The following is a 24,872-nucleotide window of genomic DNA, read 5'->3' on the forward strand; positions in this document are numbered from 1 at the left end:
AAAAAAAAAAAAAAAAAAAAAAAAAAAAAGAACCTCCATAGCTTTTAAAGTCCCCAAGTCTCCATTCCCTGTCTCTTAGCAACTACTAATCTTTCTATTTCTATGGATTTGCCTATTCCATACATTTCATATAAATGGAATTATACAAGGAACTTTTTGTGACATATTTCCTTCATTTACCATGATCTCTTTAAGGTTCCTTCAGGTTATAGCATATACCACTACTTCCTATTATTGCCAAATAATATAGTCACATGTATATGCCACATTTTGTTTATCCACTCATCTGTTAATGGATATTTGGATTGTTCCTTTTTTTTTTTCCTACTGTGAGTACTGCTGCTATGAACATTTGCATACAAGCATTTATATGAACATAAAATTTTCATTTCTTCTGGGTATATACCTAAAAGTAGAATTTCTATGTCTTGTGTTAACTCTTGCATTTAACATTTTAAAGGGCTGTCAGACTGATTTTCCAAAGGTCTGCACTTCTTACAGTGCCCTCAATGTTTGAGGATTCCGGTTTCTCCATATTGTCATCAACATTTGTTGTTTTCTTTTTTTAATTGTAATCATCCTAATAGGAGTGAAGTAGTGTCTGATTGTGGATTTTATTTATCCGATGACTAATGATACATCTTTTCGTTTGCCCAAAGGGTACTTTATGTCTTCTTTGGAAAAATGTCTATTTAAATTTTTTGCCTAGTTTTCTGTTTGTTTTAGTGCATATTAGTAACAGGATAATGAGATTCATTTTGTGTGTTGATACATGCTTAGAATGTATTTTGATCATTTTCATCCCAGTAACCCCCCTCTTCTTTTCTTTCCGCCTCCCCCAATCCCTTTCCTCATCTCCAAAAAATCTACCTTCTACTTTCCTGTCATTGCTCCATTTTTTTTACAGTTTACAGATATAAGAGGAAGCATCCATTATTTAACTTTCCATCCATGTTCCTGAAAATTACGTAATTTTATTCTTCTTTATGGCTGAATAATACCCCATTTTGTATATATGCTGCATTTTCTTTACCCATTTAGCTGTTAATGGTCATCCCGTGGTTTCTGCAGCTTAGCTACTGTGAATTGCACTGCAATAAATATGGGTATGCGTGTATCACTGTAAGATGCTGTCCTTAATTCTTTTGGGAGTATACCAAGGAATAGTATAGCTTTAAAAAATGGTATTGCTATTTTTAATTTCTGAAGAGTCTCCATATTGAGTTCCATAGTGATTGTACATATTTATATTCCCATTAACAGTGTAGGAGAGGGGCTGGGGATTTAGCTCAGTGGTTCCGCCGCCTACCTTGCAATCCCCAGTACCAAAAAAAACAGTGTAGGAGAGCTCTTTTTCCCTCACTATCTCACTAGTATTCCTTGGTGGTTTTTGTTGTTGTTGTTGTTGTTGTTTTTTTGTATGCTTGATGATAGCCATTCTGACTAAGGTGAGAGGGAATCTCAATGTTGTTTTCTCTGACGAGGTTTCTCCCTCTCCTCCTCCTACTTCTTCTTTTACTTTTTATTTATGTACTTTATTTAACTGGTCTATGTTTGCAGTACATGCAGTATACAATCATCTTGGGATGTTGCTGCATGTACATACCACAGCTTCTTTCATTTTTTAATCCCCTTCCCCTTTTCCTCCAACCCTGTTCCCTCTTCCTCTAGTTCCCTTATCCTGATTTTATTCTTGTTGATATTATTATCGTAGCTCATGTTATGGTTTATAACATTTACATTCATTGAGGTTATTAGGTTCCTGTGCAGGACATATCTTTATTCTACTTATTTTTCCTTCCCCTCCTTCTCACATCTTGCCCTTGTTTCCTTGGACCACTCCCCCCCGCCTTCTGTCCATCCTTTATTATACTTTGTTTGTACTCACTCAAATGAGTCATATATTATGAGAGATACCTTATGGTATTCAAGCCTATGTCTTATTTATTTCACTCAACATTATATTTTCCTACAAATGTCTCAAAGTTGTTCTTTATAGCCGAGTAGCCTTCTATTATATATAGCTACCCCATTTTCTTTTTCCAGTTTTCTGTTGATGGGTATACAGACTGCTTCCAGGATTTAGCTATTATGAATTGTGCTACTATAAACATTGGTATGCATTTGTCCCTGTATATGATATCTTAAGCTCTTTGGGGGAAATACCCAGAAAGGGGAGAGATGGGTCATATGGGATATCTAATTTCAGTTCTTTGAAAAATCTCAATACTGATTTCCATAATGGTTGTACTAGTTCATATTCCTGCCAACAATTTAAGAGGGTTCCTTTCTCACTACAGCCATAACAGCATTTGTTCTTGTTTAATTTATTAATGATTGCCATTCTTTCCAGCATAAGATGGAATCGTAGTGTTGTTTTAATTTGCATTTCTCTAATGGCCAGAGATGTTGAACATTTTTTCATATATATGTTGACCTTTTGTACTTCTTCCTCTTTGATGTGTCTGTTCATTTCTTGAATGGGTCTTTATTTTAATTTTTTCAGTTCTTTGTATATCCTAGATATTAGTCCTCTGAGTAATAGCAAGCAAATTTTTTTTCCCATTCTTCACTCTGCTAATTGATTCTTTCGCTGTACAGAAGCTTTTTACTCTGATATAATCCCATTTGTTGTTTCTTGCTTTTATTTCTTGTATAGTTGTGGTTCTGTTTAGAATTCTTTCCTACATTTATGTCAAGTGTTTTACCTATTTTATCTTCTAGTAGTTTTAATGTTTAGATCTTTGATCTATTTTGATTTTAATTTAGTATACCGTGAGAGCTATGGGTCCAGTTTTAATCATCTGCAAAGAGATAACCATTTTGCCACAAGCATTTTGTTGAATAGGCTGCTTTTCTTCCAACATATGCTTTTGTTATTAAAGATCAAATAGCTGAATGTGCCAGGCATGGGAGCACACGCCCATAGTTGCAGCACTCGGGAGGCTGAGGCAGGAGTGCCACTCATTCTAGGCCAGCCTGGGCTACATAGTGAGTTTAAGGTCAACCTGAACTACAGCATGAGACTGTCTCAAAACAAAAACAACAACAACAACAAAAGCTGAATGTGTCTGAGGAAATTTCTGTATTCTCTATCCTGTTCCATTGACCCATGAATGCTTTTGTTCAAGTACTGTGCTTTTTTATCACTATTGCTTTGTAGTATTGCTTGAAGTTGGGTATTATAAGGCCTCCTACTTTGCTCTTGTTGCCAAAAATTGCTTTTGCTATTCTGGGTCTCTTCTGGTTCCATATGAATTTTAGGATTGTTTTCTCTAGTTCTATAAAGTGTGCTGTTGGTATTTTGAGTGGGACTCCATTGAATCTGTAAAATAAGTTTGGGCATATAACCATTTTGGGTTTTGAGGAGTTTTACAGGTTTTTTTGGTTTTTGGTTTTTTTGTTTTTGTTTTGAGATAAGGCCTCACTATTGTAGTTCAGGCTGGTCTTGAGCTCACTATGTAGCCAAGCCTGCCCTCTAACCCAATATGATCCTCCTGCCTCACCGTCCCAAGTACTGGGACTACAGGCATGTGCCACTGCACCCAGCCATGCCCATTTTGACATTATTGTCTCAATGTTGTTTTGATTTGCATTTCCCTTATGGCTAAAGATGATGAGCATTTTTTTCATCTATTTACTGCCCATTTATAGGAGGCTGAGGCAAGAGAGTTGCTGCAAATTTGAGGCCAGTCTGGGCTACATAGTGAGTTCGAGGCCGACCTGAACTATATAGCAGACTCCCTGCTCTACAGCAGTCTGCACTCTGCTCCAGGGGCCTCTACACGGTCTGCAGACAGCACCAAGAGTAGAAGCCGGGATGGAAGAGGCCCTGGGGCCCCCAAACGACACAATCCCTTCTTGCTGCAAGAGGGTGTGGGTGAGCCAGGACTTGGTGACTTGTATGATGACAGCATCAGCGGCAGTGCCACACAGCAGTCCTTCCACCTGCACGGCACTGGCCAGCCTACCTTCCATCTGTCTTCTTTCCAGCTGCCACCATTTTGAGACCCTATCTCAAAAAAAAAAACCCAAACCTGGATTTAAAAAAAATTTTTTTTTTCGGTACCGGGGATCAAACTCAGGCCCTTGCACTTGCGAGGCAAGTGGTAACACCACTGAGCCAAATCCCCAGCCCTTGAGTTGTTTTTGAATTGTTACTATAAGAGGTTTTTATATATTCTGATTAGAAGTCTCAGGTATATAATTTGTAAGTACTTTCTCCTGTTCTTTGCATTTCATTTTTTCACCACCCAAATTTTTATTAGTGCATATTGGTTATACAGATTATACATGTTTCATTTTACCAAATATTTACGTACATATAACATACTTTAATCACCCTCCATCACCCTCCGTGCCCACTCCAGTGTTTGGGAGGCTGTTCAGTGTATACAATGTATTTTGATCATATTCATGCCCCCTGGATTTTCATTTTCTTAGTGGTACCCTTTGAAGCACAAATGTGTTTAATTTCTGTGGAGTCCAGTTTATCTGTTTTTTTCTTTTATCACATATTTTTGGTGTTTTATATAAGAAACTATCCCCTAATCCAAGATAACAAAGATTTAGTCTTATATTTTCTTTTATAGCCTTAATCGTATAACTCATGTTAGCTTCCCCGGCCTTTGTACATCTCTATCCATTTCCCCATTTCTCCAGTCAACGCAAAAGAGCTTGGAGGTCTAATATAGGAGCCTTCCCCTCAGAAAAAGAAGGAAGAAAAAAACTGTAAATACTTTCTTTTCTGTTTTAATGTAATTTAATTTAATACAAATAATTATATTTTAATGTAATTGTCCATCACACAATATTTGTTACCCATTTGCATTTCTAAATTTTATTTTCTTTTTCTTTTTTCAGTATCAGGAATTGAAGTCAGGACCTTGCACTTGCCAGTCTGGCACAGTGTTACTGAGCTAAATCTCCAGCCTCATTTTTTTATTTAATGTCTTGGTCTTACATATGTCCTTGAGCATATACAACTTGCCTTGCTCTTTCTGCACTCCACATGAAGGGCTGTGGTCTTATGATCTAAATAAGTTAAATCTGAAGAAATTGGTAGTATCAAAGGTTCTAGTTAAATGATGAATAAGAGAAGGTGATGGGGGATTTAAAGTCACAGTGGGTGGAAGGGAAATGATAGCAATTAAAAATGGAAAGAAGAGAAATTAGTGAATTAGGAGAAATTAGACATGAAGAGGCTGAATGAGTGAAGACTGTTGGGACCTGAACTTGGAAGCACTGAAGTCTAGAACTCGAGGAGGCTACTGCCACAGTCCACTGAGAGACCAGAAAAGCACAGAATAAACTCTGTCTTTAGAGCCAGACAACCATGAACAAGAGAAAACTTCAGCATATTAGAGATAAGATTTGGGAAGACAAGACTTTCTAGGGGATTCCAGTTGTGAAGGTTTTAGTAAAACTGAGCAGAATTTTTGTACTTTAGGAGGTCTGTGCCATGAGCTAGACAAATGTTAAGACTGTATCAGGGCTTTCATGTTTGCCAGGGCTTGTAACAGGATAATACAAGAAATAAAAATAATACCCATACCCACGTAGGACAGGAGAGGCCAACACTAGCTATACTTACAGGCGTCCTAATGCCCAGCTTTGCCTGCATTCAAAAAATTCAAAACAGTATAGTAGGACAGTAAGAATATATAGCCCATAGTCATTAGAGAAAAAAAGGTATTTTGGAGCTTATAGGAGAAAAGACAGTCACTTGATCAACTGATGGATGCAGTATATTTTAAAATTTATTTCTTGCAAAGTTATAGCTTGCTTCTATGAGTACGTGATATATTAGTCATGATTTATAACCTGAGTGCTATATCTGTATATAAGGCATCTCTGTTCCCCTCAGTGCCTTGTTCTTTTTCAGACTTCCTACATGGTTTTGTTCTTAGTTATGTCACTATTCATACTTTTTTTTTTTTTTGTAATTGGAATTAGTAATTCTTTACTGCTAAAGACAAAGTCCTTGAAAGAGAACAGGATAAAACTGACCCTGAAATCCCCAGACATTCAAATGTGGCATTAAAAAAGGCCTGGCCTTTTGTCACAGTTGCACGCATGGTGACTTTAAAACTAAAAGGAACCTCAGGACTTGGACCTGTGTAATACAGTGTGGGGACCTTCCCACCTGCCCTTTCAGGCTGTGCTGCCAGAGTTCTGTCTCACATGGAGCCTTTTCTCGTTTGGACTCTTTCTCCATCTGAAAATGTTATGGGGAAGGGCATGTCCCTGACTTCCAGGGAGGTGACATTAGGATCCCTTTCTTTCCCTTTCTCTCCAGGTGCCAAGCTCTCCTGATGAAATGCGTTCTGCCCCGCTGGGCTCTGGGGGCAGTGTCTGGTGCTGTTGATGCCCTTATTCGAACTTTCCAGAATGGATAGTCCTCCAAAGCTGACTGGAGAGACCCTCATCGTCCACCACATTCCCCTAGTGCACTGTCAAGTCCCAGACAGGCAGTGCTGTGGAGGCGCAAGTGGAGGTAGTGGGAGCACAAGACCCAATCCCTTTTGCCCAGGTGAGCTAGGTATCGCCCAGCCTGACCAAGACCTGGGACAAGCAGACTCCCTGCTCTACAGCACTCTGCACTCTGCTCCAGGGGCCTCTACACGGTCTGCAGACAGCACCAAGAGTAGAAGCCGGGATGGAAGAGGCCCTGGGGCCCCCAAACGACACAATCCCTTCTTGCTGCAAGAGGGTGTGGGTGAGCCAGGACTTGGTGACTTGTATGATGACAGCATCAGTGGCAGTGCCACACAGCAGTCCTTCCACCTGCACGGCACTGGCCAGCCTACCTTCCATCTGTCTTCTTTCCAGCTGCCGCCATCCGGCCCTGGAGTGGGCAGGCCATGGGGGGCCTCACGTGGCCGGGCTGGAGTGGTAGAGGGCCAGGAACAGGAGCCAGTGACATCCTTGGATACCCAGCAGCGTGGCACTAGCCACTGCTGCCGGCCAGAGCTAGAAGCAGAGACGATGGAGCTGGATGAGTGTGGGGGGCCTGGTGGGAGTGGCAGTGGAGGGGGAGCCAGTGATACTTCTGGCTTCTCCTTTGACCAGGAGTGGAAACTCAGTTCAGATGAATCGCCAAGGATCCCCGAACGCTCTGGCTTGGGAGCTCAGCAGTGCCGCTGCAGTAGCACATCCAGTCAGTCTGAGGCAGCTGACCAGTCCATGGGCTACGTCAGTGACTCCTCCTGCAACAGTTCAGATGGCGTATTGGTCACCTTCAGCACGCTTTACAACAAGATGCATGGTAATTCCCGTGCCAATCTCAACTCTGCCCCACAGTCTTGCAGTGACTCTTCCTTCTGCAGCCACTCAGACCCTGGCGCCTTCTACCTGGACCTGCAACCCTCCCCGGCAGAGTCTAAGATGTCTTGCGAGTCCCACCATCCTGAAAGTGGAGGAAGAGAAGGGAGCTGTGGTTGTCCTCATGCCTCATCTCCTGAGCTTGATGCCAACTGCAACTCCTATCACCCACACTGTGAGCCATGCCCAGCTGTGGCTGACCTCACAGCCTGCTTCCAGAGCCAGGTCCGCCTTGTTGTGGCCACCCAAAATTACTATAAACTTGTCACTTGTGACTTATCCTCTCAGTCATCCCCAAGCCCGGCTGGCTCTTCCATCACTAGCTGCTCTGAAGAACATACCAAGATAAGTCCCCCACCCAGCTCTGACCCGGACCCTGGCCCCAGTCAGCCCTCTGAGTATTACCTCTTCCAGAAGCCAGAAGTCCAGCCAGAAGAACAAGAAGTAGTGGGGTCCTCAGCAGAAGCAGCAGGTGTCGTGGGCCCCACTGTGCTTGAGGGGCAAGTGTACACGAACACTTCACCCCCCAACCTCAGCACTGGACGCCAGCGCTCTCGAAGCTATGACCGCAGCCTTGAGCGCAGCCCTCCTGTCCGCCTGGGCTCACTGGAACGCATGTTGAGTTGCCCAGTACGCTTGAGTGAGGGCTCTGCAGCCCTGGCTGGGCCTAACTCCCCACCTAAGAGGGTCACCTCTTTTGCTGAGCTGGCTAAGTGCCGGAAAAAAGCTACAGGCTCTGGCTCCCCGCCACTTCGGGTGAGCGTTGGAGACTCCTCCCAGGAGTTCTCACCTATCCAAGAAGCCCAGCAAGATAGGGTGGGTGCGCTGGATGAGGGCACTCACTGTAGCCATAGCCTGCCATCCATGCCATTGGGGCCAGGCCTGGATCTACTTGGCCCAGAGCCCTGGTCCACCCAGATCTGTCAAGGCCCTCAGTCCAGTGAGATGTCATCTGCTGGCCTCAGAGCTGCTGGGCAAGGCCCCCTGGCACAGCTGATGGATCCAGGGCCTGCTCCCCCAGGGAGTCCAGCCAACAGCTATACCCAGAGGGATGCAAGAGCTAGAGCTGACGGTAAGAACTTAGGAGCTGGAGAATGCCAGAAGCTATGCATGGCCTCCTTGTAGTAGGCCCCTGGCAACCACTCCATTTGTACCATTCAAGGTTTCTCAGTCCAGATCTGTTATCTTTTCAGTCCAAGATGTGTTTGCTGCACTGGGGTGGGAGCAGGAGAAAGAGAAGAGAGTCTTAAAAAGTGTCTTTAAAAGTACTCACAGGGCCGGGGATATAGCTCAGTAGTACTGTGCCTGTTTGCCTCCAAAGCACAAGGTCCTGATTTCGATCCCTAGTACAAAAAAAAAAAAAAAAAAAAAAAAAAAATTTCACCACAAAAAAAAAAAAATTAAAAAAAAAAAAAAAAGACAAAATCCCAGAATGGAAAAAAAAAAAAAAAAAAATTACTGTACATGGAAGAAATTGAATCAGTAGGATTTAGATGTAGTAGGACTGATACATTGGGGTAAAAGGATTCAGAAGATTATGATTCTGAACCTGGATAACTGGAAAGATGATGGTACCATAAATAGAAACACTAAAATAGAAATAGATTTGCTGAAAGAGTGACAAGACATTGAGAATTTACAGTGCTTAAGGGATATGTCCAACAGGAAAGCCACACTGGATATCAGTGAAGTCCATTCTTTGATCAGTGACTACTGTAGCCATTCTCTGTTGAGCCTGAGACCTAAACTGAGTGCAGTGTTGCACACCTATAGTTTCAAATACTCAGGAGACTAAGGCGGAAGGATTGATTGAGCCCAGGAGTTCAAGGCCAGCCTGGGCAACACAGGCTGCTTCTCTACCAAAAAAAAAAAAAAAAAGAAAAAGAAACTGTAACCTGGCCTATCTGGGCCAGCCATCTCTCCCTCTCAACTTTATTATATTTTAAGCAATTATTTTATACCAGCTTCCCTGTTCAGATGATTCTGGTGACAGATAACTAGAGGGACGGAGACAAAGTCTGCCCTCAAGGAATTCCACCTGGGAACAGAAACAAAAAAAAGAAACAGATCGCTGAAATGCAAAGATGGCAGTGTATGGCTAGTGACAGGGTTATCAAAATTAGACTGAAATGTCAGGGGAGGCTCACAGACACAGTTTACATTTAAGCCCAGTTAGAAGATGGTTAGTACAGGCTTTGTAGAGCCTTGTAAAAATATTCCAGACTCATAGAATGGTCTGTACAAAGGCACCGTATAGCTTGATGCTTTCCAGGAATCGCAAGTATACTAATTTGGTGTAGCCATTGAAGAATGGGGATGGAACTATGGATGGATTTTAATCAAGGAAGTGGCTGTGTTGTCGATTTGTTTTGTTTTTGTTTGTTTGCTTAGTAACATGTTCTGATTTGCATTTTAGAAAGATCACTGGTGGTGGTTTGGGTGAAACATGGGCTGCAAGAGGTGTCTCTCTGAAATCATGAGAGATCACTGTAGATTGGAAAGTCATTGCAATAAAAGTGGGAGTTAAAGCTATGTGAGTGGACGAGAGCATAGAGGAAGAATGTGTGCAATTATAAAGCCAACAAGGATAGAGCTCTGAAGATAGAATGACTTACACGGTGAGCAGAGAAAACCTCAAAAGAGACTGAGATGAATTAGCCAGAAAAAATAGAAGAAAAACCAGAAGATAATGACATCAGAGGAACCAAAGGAGGAGAAGTTTCAAAAAAGAGTTAGGTTCAAGCAAATGAGGTCTAAAGAGAAGTTACCCAAGATAATGGTGACAGATCCTGAAAGCAGCATTCAAGGGAATAGTGAGTGAGTTCAGAAGCCAGATCTTAAGAGGGCTTGAAAAGAAAGAGAAGGAAAAGCAGAGGCAGCTGGTCCTCCACAGTTGCACCTGTAGTCTTAGGGGTCTGTGTCTTCTTAGAGGAAAGAGGGTAAAAAACCATAAATGGTGTTATCTGTGCCCTTGGAGGTCATAGTCCATCAGAAGACTTCACACTCCTACACATGCACGGAGGAGCTGGTCTTGTGGTAGAGGGTGAAGGAGGCCTTCAGGGAAGAGTTAGATTTGGTGATTGGTCAGGGCCTTTGGAGCCTGCTCCTTTCTTAGACTTCAGGTCTGGTGGCTGTATCAGATGGGATGCTATCTATGGCTGGCATTCTGAAGGAAAGAAAAATCCTGGTCAGAAATGAGAGGAAAAGCATTAAAAGTGGTTTTTTTCTACCAGATAAGACTTTTTCATAGCAAGATGCTACTCTTTTCTATAAGACTCCAGTGACCTACAACAGAGCTCTTCTCTTGATTTTGTTTATTCGTTTTTTCATTTTATGAAAAAATAAAATTTCATAACAGAATAGTAAGAGGATAACAATAGTTAATTTGCTATGTATCATAATCTTAGAAGTAGTTACTCAGGGGCCAGAGATTTAGCTCAGTGGTTCCGCTGCCTGTCTCGCAAGCGCAAGGTCCTGAGTTCGAGCCCTAGTACCAAAAAACAAACAAAAAAGTAATTCCTTAGAGTATAAGACATAAAGAAGAAAAATATAACAACTCAAAATTTTCTTTTCAATGAACTGAGACTACTAATATAAATGAAACACGTTAGCATATAGTAAAATATTTTTTAAACAACAGAATAGGTAATTTGGGGAATTATTTGAACTTCTTCTTACTTCCTATTTATTAGAAAGAAACTGAGAAGGCACTTTGAGATCCTGACCAAAAAGATTTCAAATAGGAGTCTAGGACCTTCTCACTAATCTACCTCTCTGGCCCTTTTTAAAATTTTTTATCTTGAGACAGGGTTTCGCCATTGCCCAGGCTGGGCTCAAACTTGCAATCCTCTTGCCTCAGTCTTCCAAAATGCTGGGATTATGGGCATGTACACCCACCCAGCTAGATCTTGCCATACTCAAAAGAACAAGAGCAGAGGCCAAGGGCCCTGGATTTAGCTCAGTGGTTCCGCTGCCTGCTGAGGAAGGTCCCAAGTTCCATCCCTGGTACCAAAAAAGAAAAAAAAAAATCAGAGACTGTGTAAAGTTTGATACACACACTGTATTTGAGTTGACTTGGGATAGTTAATTGATTGCAAACTCAGAATGAGTCAGCAGTTTGGAAAGTTAAAATGCTGGATTTATTCATAGACTCCAGCAGGGAAGAGTTGATAACAGTCTCCACTCCTGATCCAGTGAATGATCACTGGTATTACAGAATTCTGGGCACTAGATTTTAAGAAAGAACTAGGGCTATTTCACTCAGGTGAACATGATCTCTGTCTCCAATTTTCTTAGGGGCTGTCACATAGAGTAGTGAGAAAACTTACTCTCTGTCTTCCCTGAGGGTAGAACCAAGACCCATTCCCCAAAGGTGGGCCCCTTTCTTACCTGTTCTTCTTCTGACCCATATCATGTCCCAGGAGCTTAGGGGGAGGATTTTTTTAAAGTAGTACTAAATAGTTAATTCAGGCATGGTTTATATAGAGGGTTTATAGAGCTGTAGCCAAAAGGACCTAATCTGACAGCGAGCATCAGCTCATCCTTGAAATGCGATTAAATAAATGGAAAGAAAGAAGACATTCCCAATGGGAAAAGCAGTGTGCTTAGAAATGGGCATGGGAAGGCCGGAATTTGGCTCAGTGGTTCCACTGCCTGCCTTACAAGTGCAAGGGCCCAAGTTCGATCCCCGGTACCAAAAAAATGGGGATGGGGTGGGAAGAGCAGTCACTAGGAATGACAGGTGTGGAAGTGTGAGGGGGAGAGAGCAGCCTAATTTGTGACAAGTATAGGTACCTATTTTCCTGAATACTTTAGACTTTATTCTGGGGGCATTGGGAACCACAGAAGATAAAATAACTTGGTATTTCAAGGAACTAGCTGATTTACATAAGATGATTCTAGGTGCAGTGGAATGCCTGAATCGAGAGTGAGAATCCTTCATTTAACTGTTGAGTACCTGCTCTGTTGCCAGGCCCTATTTTAGGTACTGGGGATACAGCAATGAGCACTATAAAATCCGTACTTTTCTGGAGCTCTTAGGAAAAGTAATAGGCAATATACACATAAAAGATAATATCTAATAATGAAAAATTCTAAAAAGGAAAGGAAACCAGGTTGTGGCTAGAGAGTGACTTGCTGGAGTTGCTGAGATTGTCAGAGACAGTCTTACTTGGGGGAGTGATATTACAGCTGATGTCTGAGCAGTGAGAAAATTTCAGGCAGAAGGAATAACAGGTGCAAAAGTCTCCAAGATGTTAATGAACTTGGCATAATTAAGGAAGTGTGGCTAAAACCCAGTGAACAAAGAGAATGACAAAGTGCTCTCTAAGCACAGAAGCAGGTAGCAGGAGGGTATAGTTTGAAAATGTCACCAGGGCATGATTCTGAAACACCTCCCAAGGAGACTGTAGTTCCCATCCTTTGATGAAAATAAAGATGAGGAGCAGGAAAGCCCAGCCTGACACTGCCTAATATGTAGTATGATGTGGTATCAAGAACTTTGGCGCCAGGGCCAGTGATTTAGCTCAGGAGTGCCACCACCTGCCTCGCAGATCCCCAGTACCAAAAAAAAAAAAGAACGTTGGCCCCAAAGTCAGGCTCTGAATTCTGGCTTTGCCACTTCCCAATTGTGTGAACTTGCGCGAATGACTTGATGTCTAATTTTCTGGCCTGTCAAGAATATGTGGGCCACCCTACCAGTGAGCCGTGCCCACGGGTTTAGGGCCTGTGAATGCTTATGGCACCACCTTGTGTTCGTGTCCATAGTGTTCAGTGTTTATTAAGAGCACAGGCCATACATACAGGTACATATCCTGGGGTCACACTAACCTGAAGCCTTGCTGAAGGAACAAGAGAGGCCCAGCCTCTGTACAGAGAGAGCAGATATGGCCCCTGAAGTTTCAATCATAGAGGGGGGGGGCATCGTAGGAAGGCTGGTTCTTTGCTGCAAGTAAAAAAGCATTTTCTTATTGGTTAGATTTGCTCAAAAATAAAATATGACGGTGTGGGTGAAGATGAAATGATAAATGAGTAAAAGTTTGAAGTCAGTAATGTCTTAATACTGAAAGTCTGTGATTCTGACTCTTAAGACTTTAGGCCTTAGAAACAAACAACAACAACAACAACAAAGTGGCTTTGCCATTGATTGAAATGGAAATTGTCAGAAAAATGGACAAAGGTGATGGTGGAGCTGTTTTAAATGGCAATTTTAAGTGAAAGCAGAGCCCTACAGCAGGATGATCTAGAGCTCCAGAAGGTCAAGACCAATGTTACGGGTTTGGTAGTCATATGTATGAAAGCTGAATTTAAGCTGTCCTATTCAAGGGAGGAAGTATAAATGTGAAAGTAAGGATTGAGCCTTAAAATATACCCTCCTCTGAGGTCAATAAAAGAAAGACTGGACAGCAAAGAGGCATAAGTCCAGTATTAATACTATAAAATAGGAAATACTTAGCAGAAGAGGAAGCAAAGTCCCTTCTGTAAACATGAATTATTCCTGCCCCGTGCAACTTGTATAACCTGGGTTCTGGGCATCTTTCCCAGTGGGCGTTATCTGCTGTCTCTGCTTCTGTAAATCCTCATGTGAGTTTCAATGCGTCCACCTGATTCCTTTTCCATCCCTGTTGCTACAGGGGGTGGTGCTGAAAGCCGACCAGTCCTGCGCTACAGCAAGGAGCAGAGGCCAACCACGCTGCCCATCCAGCCCTTCGTGTTCCAGCACCACTTCCCTAAGCAGCTGGCCAAGGCCCGGGCCCTCCACAGCCTTTCCCAGCTCTATAGCCTCTCAGGCTGCAACCGTGCACAGCAGCCTGTGTCACTGGCTGCCCCTACTGCTCAGGGACCAGCCCCAGCTCCCTCAGGGGAGCCACAGGCATCATCACCCCAAACCACTAGCAGAGGTGCCAGGAGAGCTGGGCCTGAGCCAGAGACCTCACGGCCGTCACCCCTGGGCAGCTACTCCCCCGTCCAGAGTGCTGGCCCCTTTGGCCCCAGCACTGACTCTTCTGCCTCTACTTCATGCTCCCCTCCTCCAGAGCAGGCCACAGCCCCTGAAAGCCTACCCCCATGGAGCCATTCTTGTCCTCCTACTGTCCGACCTACCACCTCCCAGCAGCCACAGAAGGAGGATCAGAAGATAGTGACCTTGGCTGAGTACCGACTCCATGGAACAGGAAGCTTGCCACCTCTGGGCTCCTGGAGATCTGGCTTCAGCCGGGCAGAAAGCCTGGCCCGAGGAGGTGGTGAGGGCAGCATGGCCTCCAGGCCCAATCATGGTATGAGTTTCATCCCTCTCCTTTGAATACTTTCAACCCTAGTGCCTTACGTAAGCCCAGGTAGCTATGAAACACTGTCCGCTAACTCTTACCTGTCCATCCCTTCTGCTCATCTGTTCTCTTTCCAGCTAACCACTTATCTCCTCAAGCTCTCAAGTGGCGGGAATACAGGAGGAAGAACCCACTAGGGCCACCTGGTTTGTCAGGGAGCCTAGACCGAAGACCACAGGAAGCACGGCTGGCCCGCAGGAACCCCATCTTTGAATTCCCTGGTTCCCTCAGTGCTGCCAGCCATCTGAACTGTCGGCTAAATGGTGTGTGGACAAGGGCGCTCAGGGCATGCTCTGCCATGGCTGGGAAGGGATAGAGATGGAGTTAGGCTCATAGACGTTGTCTGAGAAGGTACAAGGCACTTAACTGAGTTGGAACTCTTGGAAAGAGAGTTGCTTAGGATTGATTTTTCTCCTTTCCAGGTCAAGCAGTGAAGCCATTACCACTGACCTGCTCAGACTTCCAAGACCCCTTTTCCTTGACTGAGAAGCCTCCTGCTGAGTTTTGTCTGTCCCCAGATGGCAGCTCAGAGGCTATTTCCATTGACCTGCTTCAAAAAAAAGGTACATATAACCCCCAACTCGGCCAGGGATTGTGCTGTCAGTGCCTATTCATGTGTGTTGCCCTACCATTAGCCTTCTAGAATATTTTCCATTTTAAAACTCCAAGTTCTGGGAAGGAGTTGGAGAGCCCTGGAGCAGGAGGTGGAAATCCATGTACTGTGTGACTGAGCAGGAGTCAGATGCTTGAGAACCGGGCTCCAGCCCCTCCCTCAGTAACTAAGCATAGTGAGGGAGAGCCGCCATGTAACAAGGGCCTGAGCTCTCCAGTGGATGTAATGGAAGGTGCTGCAGGGCCTTGCAGCTTGGGTAAGCAGGTTGGTGATGTCTAATAAGGTAAGGACTGAAGAGAACCACTCTATTTGGCAGACAGGCAACCACTGAACTAAGAACAGTTTCGGGAAAATGGTGGTAAAATAATTGAGCACATTTGTGGGCTAAAGGGCAGGACCTGCAGGAGGGGAAAAAGATGGAGTTGAAGTTCCCTGCACAGATAGTGAGAGTCAGAGTTTAAGAAGAGGGAAGAGGCTGCCACAACAGGAGCAGCTCTCCTCTGCCATGCCATCCTGCCTTGAAGCAGCCCATTATGGACCTGATCATCTACAAATTAGTTCTACATTCCAGAGACAAAAAGTCTTAGCATCCTAGTTCATTAAAGACTTCTCAGAAGTTCAGGGATGGAAAAATAACAGCTGGTCTTCCTACCTCCAATACCTATGACATTAGACCTTTACCTTATCCTGTGTCTATGGCTTCATCAGAGGAGCAGATCTGTTATTAAAGGCAAGCCTGCCGGGCGTGGTGGCACACACTTGTAATCCCAGTCCTCAGGAGGCTGCTGTGAGTTGGAGGCCAACTTGGGCTGCATAGTAAGTTCCGGGTCAGTCTGAACTACATAGCGAGACCCTGTCTCACAAAAATAAAAAATAAATAAAATAAAGGCAAGTCTTAACTGCATCCTGCTGTTATCTAAAAAGTACTCTCCCCAAATGTTTACTATTTACTGAAGATTGCCTACTAAGAGTCAGGCTATGAAGACTTCTCTGTCCTCAAGAACTTAAATATTGCAGCAGATGAATCTGAACCACCATAAACTTGTTTCATAGGTCCAATATATCTTTTTTCTTATACATGTCTACTAACATTGTAAAGGAACCAGAGAAAGTCTAATATGCAACTTCAATAAATATACCAACCTCAAACTAGATAATTTATGACAAGATCAGTATAACACACCACAAAAAGAAGAGGGAAGGAAAGGACCTTGGGCAAGAAGATAAATACCTACCTTCCTCCAAAATGAGGCAGAAATGAGAAGGAAGGCAACAAGGAGGGAGCAGTATAAATATAATATTGTTGAGGGTTTGGGAGAGAGAGGAAACTGATGGAGCTCTTGGCCAGTGGCCTGTGTTCTCTGTACAAAGTGGAACCAAGGGCTTGGGAAGAAGGGTGAAACTTCAGAATGACAGCCTGACTGTGTAGCAGAGAGTGCTGGCAAGGCACATGCCAGCGAGTCACCCTTGTCTGGCACCACTGTGAGGGACCTGGTTTTTCCCCAACAGTGATCAGTGGCCTAGTTTCTCAAAGCAGAGAAGTCTGACGGTTGGATTTGCCCAGGATTAGAATACCAGTGCTAGGGAGTGAGGAAGTAAAGGGCCTTGACAATGGTAGCACTGAGGTGGGTCCAGGCTAAGAGGTAAAGACAGGAGTGAGTGTGAAGTGGCACAGACAGAAGAAGGCCAGGCCTGCATGTCTCCATGAGACCTGGGGACATAGGTGCAGATTGCAAGTAAGTGTGGGAGCACTTCCCTGTTCCCAACGAGGGACTTGCACAGGGGACTGTCACATCAAATTCTTCTTTGCAGGACTGATAAAAGCTGTCAATACTGCTGTGGACCTCATTGTAGCCCATTTTGGTACAAGCCGGGATCCTGGGGTAAAGGTAGGCAAGAAAATGTGCAGAGCTGAGCCTTGCCCAGTGGACCCTCACTGTTGGGTGCTGCCACCTTCCCCTGTGCTCTTGAACTTAGAGCCCGGAGTTGGAACTCGGGTGGCGTAGCAAGAGGGGAAATAGGACTGTCTAGAAGAGAACCAAAGTGAGGCTTCCCAAGATTTTCTGAACTGCCCTACTGCACCTGCAGGCAAAGCTGGGAAACAGTTCTGTGAGTCCGAACGTTGGCCACCTTGTTCTCAAGTACTTGTGCCCTGCGGTCCAGGCCGTGCTGGAGGATGGACTCAAGGCTTTTGTACTAGATGTCATCATTGGGCAACGCAAGAACATGCCGTGGAGTGTGGTTGAAGCTTCCACACAGCTGGGTAAGGGCTGGGTGGCGAGATACGGACCCCAGACTGACTTCAGGGTTCCAGAAGTTGGTCATGTGATCTATAACCCTGTCTTCTTCCCAGGCCCATCCACCAAGGTCCTGCATGGCCTCTACAACAAAGTCAGCCAGTTCCCAGAGCTCACCAGTCATACCATGCGCTTCAATGCCTTCATCCTCGGCCTGCTCAAGTGAGTGTGTGGAGCAGCAAGAGCTCCTGAACAGCACCCCGCACCACCGGGCTCTGCCCGCTCTAAGGAAGCAGCTGCCTGACAGAGACAGTCAGCAGATTCAGGGTTTGTGCTAGGGTGCAGGCTCACTTTCTCCCCACCTGACTGCAGCCTCTCAATAGAAGCCATTTCCCTCTACACCCGCATCCCTCTGGTGCTGATCATCAACATGGTCTTCACCAGCCTGGTCTTCCATAACCTGGCTTATTTGGAAATTAATTGGGTTTCTCGGTTTCTCTTGTGATCCCTGATCCTCTCAACTCCAGCTCTGCTTCCAAATCATGCTGGAACACTAAGTTGTCCACGGTGTAGTGTTCTTTCTCAAGTATGGGCCCAGGTCAGCCACTGAGCCCCTTTGGTCCTTTCACTCAGTAGCTACCTGACTTCTTGGGTCTTGTGCAAGCTGACTGCATTCTGCAAAAGTGATTGGCTTTTAGATCACGTGTTCACCCCACTGCCCACATTGTCACTGACGTTCCAGAATTGTATTCTGTGAAGTGAAGATGTCCGCCTGTACTTCTTCCCTGTGTCTGACCCTGTGCGTTGTTTTCTTTGTGCCTTATTATCTGGCTATCTCCAGACAAAACTCAACTCTCGTTTACCTATTTCCCTGCAGCATTCGGTCCTTGGAGTTCTGGTTTAATCACCTGTTTAACCATGAAGGTAATGCCCAGAACCCACTGTGTCTCACAAACTCAATATAGACCTCAGAGGCTCAAAAGAGGGAGGAATCAGTCTTTTCAGATTTTAGAGGTGGTAAGGGGGCCACACATCTTTCATTCTGAGAAATTTGGACTTCTACCCAAGTCCTTCCCAGCTTCTATTTGAATTAGAACCTAGGAGAAAGCAGGGGACTCAGGCAGTCTGGAAGCTGGGGTGTCAAGAGCCCCAACACCTTTCCCTACGTGCAGAGCTATCACTGAGGGTAGTAGGGTTTGTGCACTGCCCAACTGCAGGAGCACGTCTAAATTGCACAATGCACAGCCTGGGCAGCCGCACCCAGGGGCTCATCCACTGCCTTTCTTTGCATCACTCGGGCCAGGCCTGCTTCTCTGTGTGACTCAGTGTCTCTCTTTCCCCTAGACATCGTCCAGACCCACTACCAGCCTTGGGGCTTCCTAAGTGCAGCTCACACCGTATGCCCCGGCCTCTTTGAGGAGCTGCTGCTGCTGCTACAGCCCCTGGCCTTGCTGCCCTTCAGCCTCGACTTGCTGTTCCAGCATCGGCTGCTGCAAAGTGGTCAGCAACAGCGGCAGCACAAGGAACTACTGCGAGTGTCCCAGGACCTGCTGTTGTCTGCTCACTCCACACTGCAATTGGCCCGAGCCCGGGGCCAGGAGGGCCCTGGAGACATGGACAGGACAACTCATGGAGAGCGGGTGAAGGGTGTAGGTGCCCCAGAAGGTGGAGAAGAGGAAGAGTCGGAAGAGGTGGCGGAGCCAGCAGGGGGTTTGGGACATGGCAGGTGGGCTCGAAGCGGGCAGGCTGGCTGGTGGTATCAGCTCATGCAGAGCTCCCAGGTCTACATCGACGGCTCCACAGAGGGTTCCAGGTTCCCCCGAAGTAGCAGCAGCAGCAGTGGAAGTGGCAGTGAGAAAAAGAAAGGGGCGGGAGGCGGGGGGCCCCTCCAGGCTCCACCCCCACGAGAGGGAGTAGTGGAGGGGGCTGAGGCCTGCCCTGCCCCCGAGGAGGCCCTCAGCCGGGAGAGGGGCTGGCCCTTCTGGATGGGGAGCCCTCCTGACTCGGTGCTGGCCGAGCTGAAGCGCAGTCGGGAGCGGGAGGGGCCTACTGCCCCACCTGCGGAAAATGGGGAAGGTACCTCTGAGCCGTCACCTGGGGGCATCAAGTGGGGACACCTCTTTGGTTCCCGAAAAGCTCAGCGGGATGCCCGGCCCACAAACAGGTGAGAGTCCCACCACGTTGTAGATAGGGGGAGTAGGGGAGCCTAATCTAAACTGCAGTGTGGACAGAGCCCAGCTTCTGTCTCCTAGGCTACCCTCGGAATGGCTGAGTTTGGACAAGTCCATGTTCCAGTTAGTGGCGCAGACAGTGGGTGCCCGCCGGGAGCCAGAGCCCAAGGAGAGCCTGCAGGAACCACACTCTCCAGCCCTGCCTTCCCAGCCTCCATGGTGAGCCTCGGGAAACAGGAGAATGGGGAGCTGGGTTTAGCTTTTGATGTGCTTTCTCTGACCTCCATTTGTTGTTTCTCCAGTGAGGTGCAGGCACTGTGCCACCATCTGGCCACAGGCCCTGGACAGCTGAGCTTCCACAAGGGAGACATCCTACGGGTGCTGGGGCCAGCCGGAGGAGACTGGCTGCGCTGCAGCCGCGGCCCTGACACTGGCTTGGTGCCCCTGGCCTATGTGACATTGACCCCAACTCCAAGTCCAACCCCTGGAAGCAGCCAAAACTGAGGCCCTGTGCATGCTGGTGGCCTCAGGGACCCTCATAACCCCAGACAGAGAGCCTAGAACCCTTCCCAAGCCCTCTGGCTTGGCTGTGTAAAGTTGACTGAGAGCTGGGGCCACATATCCCTGTGCTGGCACCTGCTCCCTGTGCTCAGTATTAATTACTCCCCTTAACTGTCCCAGTGACCGTGCCAGACCTCCACCCAAGGGAGGGGGGAAGGGATGTATCGCTGGGCTGCCAGGATGTCCCCGGCCCATCTGGGCCACCCCTTCCATGGGTGTAGAGCACCAAGTCCCTACAGAGGGAGGTAGCCCAGAACACCATTTGTAGGGTTCCCAGGCCAGATAGTAATGAGGATGGATAACAGTACTGGGGCCAGATCTTGAAGCCCCCGCAAACTGTAAATAGGCTGTGACCAGTGCCTGGTCATCAGAAGAGGGAGAAGGAGCCCAGGCTTCTGTTTATGTATGTATTTATTTATTTATTATACCTATTAATAAAAAAGGTGCTCAGCCTCCAAACCATTTTCTTTTTGCCCCCACTATCACCCTCATGCCCACCTCTCCCTTCCAAGAGATGGCTGGGATAGGGTGAAAAGGAAAGACCTTGAAGACCAGGTACCTAAACCAGGAGCTGTTTTTGGGAGCTGCTCAGGCCCAAAGCATCGTGGGTGAGATGCCCAAATGTGTGGCCAAACTGGAACTTATACCCTGTGTGACCAAGAGAGTCTGTCACGTGTAGCCGGTGGCATGAAAAAGCTATTTAGTTCTCAGCCAGTTGCCTAGCCCCTCCATCCAAAATCTCATCTAACCACTACTTCAGCTTCCTCTTCTGTGTCCTGATGAAGTTGAAGGAATCACGTGGTCTGAGATCCCCTCACATCTATTTGTTGCAGTGCCCCAGACCACTCCCATACCCCATTTACACATAAGCATTCCAGTTCCCAAAGCCTCCCGCAGCCTCCTCACCTGGCACATAGCCCCCATAGTGAGGTAGGAGACCCAGGTTCTGAAGGTAGGTCCTGGGAAGTAGGGGGAAAGGTTTGGGGTCTTGCTGGGCATTGCCCTTGGAGTACTTCTGCCCAAATTCCTGCAGTGCCTGGTTGGTGAGCACAGGAAAGCTGGAGCCAAAGAGGAAGCGGGCACCGGGCACATAGCCAGTGAAGCCTGGCGGATGGGGATGCAGAATCAGGAGATGGGGGAGGGGGCTCTCCATGCCTTTGCTCACCCCCACCTCTCACCTGACATGAAGAACTTCTGGGGGTCTGTGTCATCCATGGAATAGGGTAAAACCTGTGAGGAAAATAGGGTGATCAAGCTCTAAAACAGGTCCCCCATACCCATAGCCACCCTGCCCATGGCCGGCCCCAGGCTTGGACACTTGAAGGTAAGGCTCCCCACTCCCATCCACCCCCCGCTCCACCTGCCTTTGTTTTCATTTGTTCCACCTCCAGCTTCAGCTCTGTCTCCCCTTCCACTGCCAACTCTGACTCTGACTTTGGCTCTTTGTCTTTGTCTCCCTTGGCTTCCTGTGGCAGTTCTTGACTCCCTTGTTCCCCGTGCCACGGAGTAAAATCGTTCAGAGCCTCAGCCCAGACCTGGCTGCAGTTCTTGGCAAAGATGAACTGTGCCTGGGGTACAAAGCCTGGCAGACAGAGGCAAGAAAGATACGTTAGTGTTTGGGACACACACTCTGCGTTGGGGGTGCCTGTTCATACCTGTATACCCAGGGATCATGGTGGAACCCAGCCTTCTGTGCCTGCACCTAGTGGGTAGGCTCCGCCTAGAAAGCTCAGGAGATCTTGGAGGCCGGATGGGAGGCAGAAGTGTGCGGTGGGTAGGTGGCCAGGCCAGGCCAGGAGGGCCTTGAAGTAGCTGACCAGTCACCTGACTGTAGGTCTGGCCCATGCTGAACCGAAGCAGTGGACAGTGTCCGGTATACCTGTAGCATAGGACATACCCACTTACTTCCAGAATCCCACCTTCCCCAGAGACAGAAGTGAGGCCTCCAAAGCTGATCTTTCTAAACTCAGTGGTACATATATTTGCAACAGCCATTTCTAACTCGTCTGCCTGAACTTTCAGTTCTTCCTTTTCACTGTTGCCTGGTTCCCATGGAGAAGACAACACAAGCTTTGTGACAGACCCAGCCATCATGATTCCCTTGCCTTTCCTTTTCCCTTGCCAACATAATACATATCCGAGTCCTGGGTCTCTCAAAGCAATGTTTCCACTTGACTCCAAGGCCTCAGTGACCCAACTGTATCCCTACAGCCATGTTCCCCAAAGCCAGCGGGGAGTGCTCTGGGTAGAAATCTTACCCTGGGATATAATGAGTATTCTGAGGGTTGAGTCCCGGTGTGCAGGTGCTGGCCATGGCCATGGGAACCCAGGCAGCTCCTTCTGTTTCCCTTCTAGCCGAGCCTCTGAGCTGTGTGTACTGTGTCCAGGGTTGTGAAGGCAGAGGAAGGAGGCAGGGCCAAGAGTGGAGAGAGGAGGGGAGGCAATGTGATGACTGCTGGGGCCAAAACCCACAGAGCAGGAGAGAAAAGACTTGGCTGATGTGTCTGTCCAGGGACAAACACCACCCTGCCATCTGAGGCAAGGAAAAGAAGCACAGCCTCCCCACTCCAGGGGGAAGAAACCCCCAAGGTGGGAAGGCACACACCTGCTGACCGTTCAACTCTAGCTAAGAAGACTCTTGACTGACTGAAACTGAAGTGTGGATATTGTGCCCTTGTGAGTCTTTGTGGAAGACGCGGGAGCTTCTGGGGAAAGAAGGTCTCTGAGAAAAACCCAGAGGGGAGGTGCCAGAAAAAAAAAGGCAACTAGAGACCTCTAGGTAGTAACATTTATTTTCAGTAATATAATTTAATGGATTGTTGAGTGCCTGCTATAATCTGAATCATCCACTCAGCACATTGAACGTAGCAGAACACTTGCTATGTGGCAGTCAGAAAAACTAAGTTCCAAGGGCCTTTGCGCAAGTCTGACAGTTCTGTCCTCTTGCAAACGCAGATTGTGCTACTCACCCTGCTTCTACTGTGAGACCCAAATTGATGTCTATACATCCCTGTGGACTATGAAGCCAGAATGGCGGGGTAGGAATGTGCAGCTAGGCAGGCACAGGAGCGTGATAGCTTGCAGCCTTGGTGACCTAGGTGACGTGACTTCTGAACCTGAATCCCTTAAGTTATAATATGTTTTAGGGATTTTTGTTTGTTTTTGATGTTGTTTGAGACAGGGTCTCACTTTGTGGTTCAGGCTGACCTTGAGCTCACTATGTGTAGCCTAGGCTGGCCTCAGACTCTCCGCAATCCTGCCTCAGCCTCCCATGTGCTGGGATTACAGGTGTGTGCCACCATGCCTGGCTTTAAACTATAACATGCAGGTTAAAATAAGCTAACCTACTGAGGTATTCTAAGGATAAAGTAAGCTAGTGTGTATGAAAGAACCCTAGCACACAGCTACTAAAACTGAATTCCCTGCCTTACTGTATAACAGTGTCTCTTCTAACACAGGAGATCAGTGAGTTGTTATTAGGTAAATGTGGATTTTCTTATTGTATGAGTTCAAGAGAAGGAGATAAGAGGACTAAGTTGGGGTGTAAGACCAAGGAGCCAGTTAGGCTCTGTGAAGAAACAATCCAAATTCTAAGAGAAGGAAAAGTACAGACCAGGAGGAGCAGATCTCAGAGAGAAAAGGAACAGCTTCTCTCAGAGAGAGAACTCAGCTCTGGGATGAGGCAGGGCCAGGCTGGCCACTCTTCTGACTCCTTCCCACTTCCAGGCTGTGACAATGCCTGTGCTGACCAAACACAGCACTGATATCTCAGGAGCATCGTGCAAGAGCAACGGGCCTCCAGAAGCACATTTCATGGCTCTCACTGTTCTTGATGGCTATGGTGTGTGTCACTTAGAGTTTGGGAGACTTGGCTCACAGGTAAAGGAATCTGCCAGTGAGGGTGTCAGCTGAGGGGAGAGCCCAGAATAGCAGTAGTGTGTCAAGGCTTCAGACCCAGGCTTCAGATTCTGTAACAGACACTGTTGGTTGCAGTCTCTGACAACTTCCTATTCCCAACTCCCATTTCCCTTCCTAATTTTGTTCCTCAGCCAGGAATTGTGTAGCAGGGTGTGGAGATCCAGCCCCAGAAATGAGGCTTGATTAGAATGGGCCCAACATACAAATCCCATTTCTTTGCCAACAACTGGCTAGGCGTAGGCTTCTGGTATTCTGGACAACATGAGAAGTATGCTGCCGTGGGGAGAGCCCTGGGAAAAGTCGGTTTGCTCCTAAAAAGGCATGCACAGGAGGAAATTATGTCTGTTCTTACCTGTAGACATTAATACTATGATAATGGAACTTCACGATCATCTTAAAGCCTTGCAGAAGGCTAACCTGGGAACAAATCCTGACTACATCAAGGATGGCTACTATAACAGACAGGCCTGGGGGTTCCATAGTACTGGTAGAACCACAAAATTAACCTTTAACTGTCATCATTGTTAAGACCACCTTAAGTTTTATTTAGAGCCAAAGGTGTCATAATCTTAACCATTAAAAAAAGCAGGGGGTAGATTTAACTCAGCAGCACCACACCTGCCTTGCAAGCCAAGGTCCTGAGTTCAATCCCTGGTACCCAACCCCACCAAAAAAAGCCTGGGATGGTGGCATTTACCTATAATTCCAGCACTCAGGAGGCTGA

The 24,872-nt window shown here is 46.5% G+C and overlaps 2 protein-coding genes across 6 annotated transcripts in view; one reads left to right on the forward strand and one right to left on the reverse strand.

Annotated features, from left to right (window-relative positions):
• Rusc2 (RUN and SH3 domain containing 2) overlaps positions 1-20,682 on the forward strand; it is a 60,248-nt gene extending 39,566 nt beyond the window's left edge. For 2 of the 3 annotated variants that reach the window (XM_010619314.3, XM_010619313.3), the window contains exons 2-12: positions 6,299-8,395; positions 13,956-14,597; positions 14,726-14,911; positions 15,071-15,211; positions 17,074-17,150; positions 17,350-17,524; positions 17,615-17,720; positions 18,376-18,422; positions 18,843-19,662; positions 19,751-19,888; positions 19,972-20,682. In XM_010619314.3, the coding sequence (XP_010617616.1) occupies positions 6,367-8,395; positions 13,956-14,597; positions 14,726-14,911; positions 15,071-15,211; positions 17,074-17,150; positions 17,350-17,524; positions 17,615-17,720; positions 18,376-18,422; positions 18,843-19,662; positions 19,751-19,888; positions 19,972-20,173 (4,563 nt within the window). In that variant the 5' untranslated portion in view covers positions 6,299-6,366 and the 3' untranslated portion in view covers positions 20,174-20,682. The remainder of the gene's footprint in view (positions 1-6,298; positions 8,396-13,955; positions 14,598-14,725; positions 14,912-15,070; positions 15,212-17,073; positions 17,151-17,349; positions 17,525-17,614; positions 17,721-18,375; positions 18,423-18,842; positions 19,663-19,750; positions 19,889-19,971) is intronic. The other variant, XM_019206796.2, reaches the window with a different exon arrangement.
• Position 20,683: 1 nt separating this feature from the next.
• Positions 20,684-22,799, reverse strand: Fam166b (family with sequence similarity 166 member B). Of its 3 annotated transcripts, none has more exons than XM_010619309.3 (6): positions 22,489-22,799; positions 21,886-22,109; positions 21,595-21,812; positions 21,409-21,460; positions 21,137-21,288; positions 20,684-20,878 (listed from the first exon to the last, which is right to left on the reverse strand). In XM_010619309.3, exons 1-6 carry the CDS (start codon positions 22,761-22,763, stop codon positions 20,819-20,821), a joined length of 981 nt encoding a protein of 326 aa, XP_010617611.1. In that variant the 5' UTR covers positions 22,764-22,799; the 3' UTR covers positions 20,684-20,818. The 3 variants fall into 3 exon arrangements, with proteins under 3 accessions (XP_010617611.1, XP_010617610.1, XP_010617612.1); XM_010619308.3 differs by having other exon boundaries at positions 21,137-21,334; XM_010619310.2 differs by having other exon boundaries at positions 20,801-20,878; positions 21,137-21,266; positions 22,489-22,798.
• Positions 22,800-24,872: the final 2,073 nt, after the last annotated feature.

This window comes from Fukomys damarensis, unplaced genomic scaffold (assembly GCF_012274545.1).
Source record: "Fukomys damarensis isolate Sample0158 unplaced genomic scaffold, DMR_v1.0_HiC HiC_scaffold_36, whole genome shotgun sequence".
In the NCBI taxonomy this organism is placed as follows: Eukaryota; Metazoa; Chordata; class Mammalia; order Rodentia; family Bathyergidae; genus Fukomys; species Fukomys damarensis.

Bases quoted from the DNA above. Each gene is read 5' to 3' on its own strand.
- Fam166b (XM_010619308.3), bottom strand. From the start codon at position 22,763: ATGGCAGGGTGGTGTTTGTCCCTGGACAGACACATCAGCCAAGTCTTT. The intron at 21,813-21,885 runs GTATGAACAGGC...TCTGTCTGCCAG, and splicing joins CATGATCCCTGGGTATACAG to GCTTTGTACCCCAGGCACAG. The intron at 20,879-21,136 runs GTGAGGAGGCTG...TTGGTCACACAG, and splicing joins CTATGGGGGCTATGTGCCAG to GGTATAAGTTCCAGTTTGGC.